The sequence below is a fragment of the Epinephelus fuscoguttatus genome, linkage group LG9, assembly GCF_011397635.1.
Source record: "Epinephelus fuscoguttatus linkage group LG9, E.fuscoguttatus.final_Chr_v1".
NCBI classification, from domain to species: Eukaryota; Metazoa; Chordata; class Actinopteri; order Perciformes; family Serranidae; genus Epinephelus; species Epinephelus fuscoguttatus.
The window spans coordinates 45,266,585-45,273,677 of record NC_064760.1 but is presented as its reverse complement, the minus strand read 5'-3'; the positions used below and the strand labels follow the sequence as shown (position 1 = coordinate 45,273,677).

General features: G+C 40.2%; 1 protein-coding gene across 1 annotated transcript; it reads left to right on the top strand.

The window, feature by feature from the left end:
• The first annotated feature begins 280 nt into the window (after positions 1–280).
• Positions 281–6,830, top strand: LOC125894707 (uncharacterized). The gene is made up of 5 exons (XM_049586290.1): positions 281–902; positions 4,201–4,677; positions 4,984–5,048; positions 5,425–5,468; positions 6,682–6,830. Exons 1-5 carry the CDS (start codon positions 818–820, stop codon positions 6,716–6,718), a joined length of 708 nt encoding a protein of 235 aa, XP_049442247.1. The 5' UTR covers positions 281–817; the 3' UTR covers positions 6,719–6,830.
• Positions 6,831–7,093: the final 263 nt, after the last annotated feature.

The following is a 7,093-nucleotide window of genomic DNA, read 5'->3' as shown; positions in this document are numbered from 1 at the left end:
CATTTAATATTCAATATTTATAAATGGCTGGGGGGTCACAAAAAAAGACCTGCTCAAACTGTGGGCAAAAAATTTACTGCGGATTTAAGATTTGTAATTTGTGCCATCATCCACAACCCAAACATCTGAACATCTGATTGAAAAATTCAAAAGTCAGGAGAAGCAACACCAAGTCCCACCTTATCGATGATGTTGCCATTCTGGTATGTACTATAGTTTACAGTTCACCATTCACCAAAGGTGCTAAAATTTTGTTTTATTACTTTGATATGGGCTAATAAATGAACTGGTATATATGTATTGCCTCATATCCACAGTTTCCAAAACTACATTCATTCATCTTCTAACCGCTTCATCCTCTTGAGGGTCGCGGGGGGGCTGGAGCCTATCCCAGCTGACATCGGGCGAGAGGCAGGGTACACCCTGGACAGGTCGCCAGACTATCGCAGGGCTGACACATAGAGACAGACAACCATTCACGCTCACATTCACACCTACGGACAATTTAGAGTTATCAATTAACCAAGCCGGAGTGCCCGGAGAGAACCCACGCTGACACGGGGAGAACATGCAAACTCCGCACAGAAGGGCTCCCACGCCTGGAATCGAACCGGCAACCCTCTTGCTGTGAGGCAAGAGTGCTAACCACCACACCACTGTGCCGCCCTTCCAAAACTACAGTTTTGTGGATTTTTCTAATTGATCTACCTCTTCACAATTCTTCTTTCAGCTTGAGAAGTTGCATGCCCTTGGCTTCAAGCCCCTGCTGCTTATAGCCTATCCACCAAAGAGATTGCCAGGGACATCCAAAACCAGGATGATTCCAGTGGATGCCCACCTCAGCACACCTGCTAAGACGTGCCTGGATAATGTGGACGCCATCTACAAATTGATGGTTGAAGGTGAGATTTCATTTATTCAATAACCATGGAATGCATGCATATATTGATTATCTGTTGTACAGTTTTTTGTCTTGATTTGTCCTGTACATTTCCAAACAGCAAAGACCAGAAATTATGGTCTGGTTGTAGCCTAGCTTCAAGCTAGAGTCACTGTAAAGGGCTGGTATTGTGGAAAACAAGAAAAATGAGCTTTGGGGTGGATTAGGGTGATGGTAGTGTCACATAGCCTGACCTATCTCCACAGCACTATGTCAGCGCTGGTGAAAGGTCTGGCTGCACCCACTATCACTCTGCTATAGGGGGAAAAAATGTTCTGGCTTGTTGTATTCATTTAAACCAAATCATAGTTGTCTTGGGTGGTGCTACGCTCAGGATGCAGCACTGGTGCCCTTGCAAAATAGTTTCGGGGAGCTTGTTTGAGCCTCGGCATTAAAATGACAAAATCTCCGCAAAAGAAAACACCACTTAAAACAGTATACAACTTTTACTGATAAAAAAAGACAAACATAACTTGACATTTTCAGCATGTAGGTTGCCGGCTGTTGTTTCACGTAGCAACAGGGATTTTGAAAACGGTAACACGCTGATAGTGGAAGAGGAGGAGAATTCCAACTGAAATAGTTGGCCAGTGGCTGCGTTTGGAACTTCTGTAGTCAGATTTTTCATTTCTGCCAGATGATGAGCAAAACAGGACACAGTAAGTGTGCTAAAGCTAAGATAAGGACCAGCTACAGCTACTTTTGGAAAAAATTACTTTTACTTCGTGAGGAAACTTAGACACAGTCTTGAAGTAAAGAACCATCCTGTTGGAGTTTCAACTGTGCAACAGCAGGTTCTTCCCTTCATTCAGGATCAGACTCTGCTTCATAGACGCCATATACTGTCTTACGTCCCCAGCATCAGCCATTACCCCAGGTAAAGATGTGGCATAATGGAACTTGCATCATTCATTAGGTCATTTTCTGATTTTCCGATTCGCTGGGGGTGACGGTTGGGGCCACACCTCCAGCCAGTCGAAATAGTTGGTCATTAATAAAGCCAATTAAGCAATATCACATGAGAGGGAATGATGTTGTACTGTATATCGTCACAGCTGTGATTCAGTCATAGGACAACTACAGTACAACATCAGGACCTCAACTGTGATATTGCGTTTATACAACAGTTCAACAACAGCTTAAACAGCAATGCTGAGTAAGGAAATGTTAACAAAAGGTGATGAAATAAATTATTTAAGTATGTTATGTAACTCCACGGGAAAAAAACAGTTCCCCTGGTCTGTTGCCAGGCAACGCAGCACACACGCCAGGAACTCACAAGCTACTTTGTATTTACATTGATCTGCAACTGTGTAACGTCGTCCAGTTCGGCTGATGAAACATTGGCAAATGTGATTTTGGGGAAAATATCCATCTTCTTGGTGTAACGCTATGGTGTCAGTTTGTGTCAATGTAGCAAGTGTGACAGTTGGTTAATTAACGGTTGTATTTATATTTATAACACCTGTGAGCGAAGTGATTTTACTGTTACATGTCCCAGTGATGTTATACTCTATATCAGCACTCACGGAATGCCTCTCGTCCAATCAAATTACTTGGTTGGAACTAATTGTTGTATAATTTTCTGTAAATAACTTCCAAACAGCCTGCTGGAGGACAGAGGGGAATTTGGGCTATAAGGTTATAAAACAAGGTAGTTTTCCAAGTGATTGAAAGATCACCTGTCCAGCGATTGACAAGTTTTGAATCTCATGCCAATAGCAGGCGGAGCAGTGGCTCTGTAGACAAAACTCAGCTTCTCTCTGGCTTCTTGGTCCCGGTACCCTTCTTAAACCTGTGGAAGATATCACACTCACTGCGTCAATCTTTTTTTACAGTCTAGGTTGAGCCATGACTGTATTAAAAGAATGGAGTCATTGAATCTGGCATTTTGACCGTCTCAGTCTTGGTTTGTTAGATTCAGAAATGGTGAGAAGTGGCCATATTTGGATGAGAGCAGGGTTTCTGCCAGAAAAATTGTTCGGCCCAGTGGCAGTGGCAGCACCGGGGGTTGATGGGGGGGATGCGGTGGGGTGAGCAAAACATGGTACCGTGTGTAAAGGTGTTACCCGTGAGACACGTTGTTCAGGCAATAATAACATTACTTGTCCATCGTCCCTACCATTGTTTTGCTTTTTTATAGAAATAAAACCCATTTAGTTCATTTTCACATATCAGCGCCCATATTAATTAAATAAAAAAACTCTAATTTGTATAATACTAAGCATGTTATCAATACTTACTCCCCACCTCCTAGTCTTTGTCTTTGTCCTCCCTCACGGCAGGGCTACAGCTCCAGTCAATCTGACTGGCATCAGGCTTTGATTGGCCACAGCAGCATGACATCAGGGTGTGTTTCTCCAAAATCTGACTCTCTCGCCACAGGCTGGTGAAGCGCCTCTGCAGCCAAAACCCCCGCAGCCTAAATGCACTACCTAATTCAAATGAATGGGAGGTGTTTTCGCTGCACTGCCTGATTTGGTCTGAATATGGCATACTCCCTCTCTCTCCCTCTCTCGACCCCACACTCGCTATGCATTGAGCTTTTCCTTGAGGGAGCTACACTACTTGTATAACACATTTTAGTTTAAAAAACATCTTAAAATACTTAAGTACACTGAAGTATACTTTTTTTTTTTCAAAAAAAAAAGTCCACGATGGTTAGACTTAGTGGGGGGTCAAATCAGGCCCGGCGGTCTGCCGGGCTTGCAATACACTGGTGGAAACCGTGGAGAGAATGGAGCTGGGGAGTAGCTCAGCAGGGTCCAGCTACAGCACCTCATGCACCACCATGGTAACATCTTGTCAATCACAAGCATACCCCAAAAGCATACCCTGCTTTTGTCAAGTAATCTGTCAATCATCCAATTTTGCCCTAAAGCATACCTTGCTTTATCATCTATTTTACTCTAAATGAGACCATAATTTACTAAATGAACATCATGCTGTAATGAAGAAGACTTGAAACTAGCAACTGAGACCATAAAGTCATGAAGAAACTATTTACTGAAGCAATAAATCAAGTGAGAAGTAGGGTCATTTTCTCATAGACTTCCATATAATCAGACTTATTTTTGGAGCCAGTGGAGTTGCCCCCTGCTGGCCATTAGAGAGAATGCAGGTTTAAGTCACTCCACATTGACTTAACTTTCAAGACCTGGAGCTTCCAGCTTGGGTTGATCGGGGGCTCCCTGTTTTTCACTTTGGCCTAATTGCATAACATATTTTGAATGTATGTGCTTTCTCATGTCCATGTATAGGTTGGACAAGTCGCAACCCAGACCATGTTGATGACCCCCACACACTGCCACTGCCCCAAGACCCTCCCAACCAACTGCCTCAAGAGGATGACAGTTTTGTTTTAAATTTGGTGCCATGTGACCCAACAGTCATCACCCAGCTACCACAGCAGGAAACAGCCGAACCACCACCACCACCACCACCACTACCACTACCACCAAACCAGGCTTCACCCCTCCAGGAACAGGCACACCATGCTTCACCTATCCACACATCACCTCAGAAGGCTCCACCCCCCCACACATCACCACAGAGGGCTTCACCCAACCACACATCATCTCAGCAGGCTTCACCCACCCACACATCATCTCAGCAGGCTTCACCCACCCACACATCACCACAGAGGGCTTCATCCATCCAGGAGTCAGTACACCAGATGCAAGATACGCAGCCACCACAGCAGGGTCGACAGTCACGTAAAAAGAAAAATATGAAAGGTGTGTATAGTCTATGCATGACTTGTATTCTGCTGATATTTTAATTCCACATAATTGTCAAAAAGTTAATGTTGTGATTTTTGTAGACCTCCTAAACATTATATATTTATTATGGGCCTGATTCAGATTTGCACTTAAACGATATGCATAGATGCTATATTCATGTTTACAACAAATACACAATAGAGTTACCTTTCTGTATGTTACCTGATAAGCTTAAGTTACATTTATTTATGATAATTGAATTAAAAAAACATTCACACACGCTGCACATTTGTGAAAATAATATTTGCCTTACAATTACAGATTGCCCTCACAACCAGCTAGAAATGTTCGCTATCCGCGAAATATTAAAGACAAGGAACAGAAAGGTAGGACAATACTAATGACTAAATGGATGACAGTGTTTCCACTCTATTAGTAAGTGATGGTTGGTCATCACAGCAAGAAAATTACAACTAATGCTACTGGAATTCTCAGTTAAAAAAAGACCTAACTAAGTTCAGTTTGTACAAGTACAATTACTTTATAGTAAGGGAATGCTAATGTATAAGTCACAATATTGAACTGTTCATGTAAAAATCCTGCAAATTCATTTAGCTTGCATAGTCAGTCAAGGATCTTGTTTGATGACTAAGATTCAAAATATATATAAACTTTATCAGCAATACATATATTTTTACTCCTTCTGAAAGTATAAAATTCAAATAACATACAAATGTACTATGTCTTTGTCTGCCTGCACAGGGGAGAACAGAACATCTGTATGACTGGCAGCCCTGCACCCTTTGGTATGTCGATTACCTTTTGGTTATGTGTAGTTACATCTAATTTATTATCGGGCTGTGCCTTTCTGTGCCTGTTTTGGGTACTGTTTACATTTGTGGGGATTGTTGGCAGGCCACTGTCTTGAATGGAGTTTGTTAAAGAAAATTATGAATACAAGAACTTTAGTGCAGTTTACAATTGTCAGGATACAGATATGCTTTACTGTGCAAAGTAGAAAAGTTATGAGAACTACATTGTTTACACATCATTTTTTCAACAATGAAGCATAAGATAAGATCAGATAAGATACACCTTTATTGATCCCATAATTGAGAAATTCCAGTGTTACAGCAGTCAAGGAGAAAGTCAGATTAAAGATTTCAAATTTAAACTTAAAAAACTTAAATAACTAGGCATGCAAATAAGTACAAAAAATACAAGAGACAGCGATAAATAACAATAATAATAATAAAAATAATAGGAAGTGGATAATGATTAGCAGCAGTGAATGAAAATGACCAGTGGATAAGGTGCAAGTGATTGTATGTGCAAAAACAGCAGACTGCTGTGGTGTCCATAAAGTGTCCATAGTATAGATAGTCTTCATTTAAAGAATATTTCAGGCCACCATACATGGACTGTTTTCGGGCTTGTGTCAGGCACACAAAATTAGCTATCTCATTTGCAGATGGCATCTGTATTTTCCCAAGGGGATCTATAAAATGTTTCCAATCTAACAAATGCTATATTATCTATTGTCTTAGATTATGATGTGCCTTTTTGAGAAGTTTTTATTCACTTTTAATTTTGCAGTCATTTGAGGTTTTGATGGTACGATTACAACATAACAGTTTCAGGGTTTTACACTTATTACACTATGGATGGAAAGAATTTATTGTGCCTATCTACATTTGTTAACACAATTATCTTGTTTTCCTTATTTTTCCAATTGCTACAGTTACTGTGAGGAACATTAACGTACCGTAATGTCTGTGTTTTGAGAGTGAGAACAGAAACACAATGTAGTTTAGCAGTTGCAGTTACAAAATCATGATTTTTTAAATTGTGGTTAAAAGTGACATGGGTTCATTACTGCATCCCTACTGTGTAACTATTCAAGGTATTCCAAAACAGTGTATAAATGTTACAGTAATTACAATCAATTCAATGTGTATTACTGATCATTAATTCTTCTTCACTCTTGCTTTTATTTTTTATTTATTTATTTTTTCTCAGCGGAAAGACCTGGCCTCCATCCTGGCAGCCAGCCTGATTCCTGTCATGCAGCCAGCCTGCAAACATATTTTAATTTTTAACTAAACATGAGAAATTACATGTTTATCAATTAATTTTTTTTTTTACTATTGACTGTTATTGCTCCTTCACATTCGTATGTAAAAAAAAAAAAAAAAAAAGTCTTTGTCTGTTCAACAACATTTCATGCTTTTTTATGGTTTTCATTCAAGCTTGTTGTAGCTGCTCTTTGTGTGGATTTAATAAAGTATAACAGCACAACAACTTCCAACAGACTTCACGTTTCTTTGTGGTCACTGGCAATTATTTCACAGCTGAATTGCATATTGTTGTAAACCAGCCCATAGAAAAGTTACAATTCATGATATTTTGACTCAGAAAAACTACATGGGCA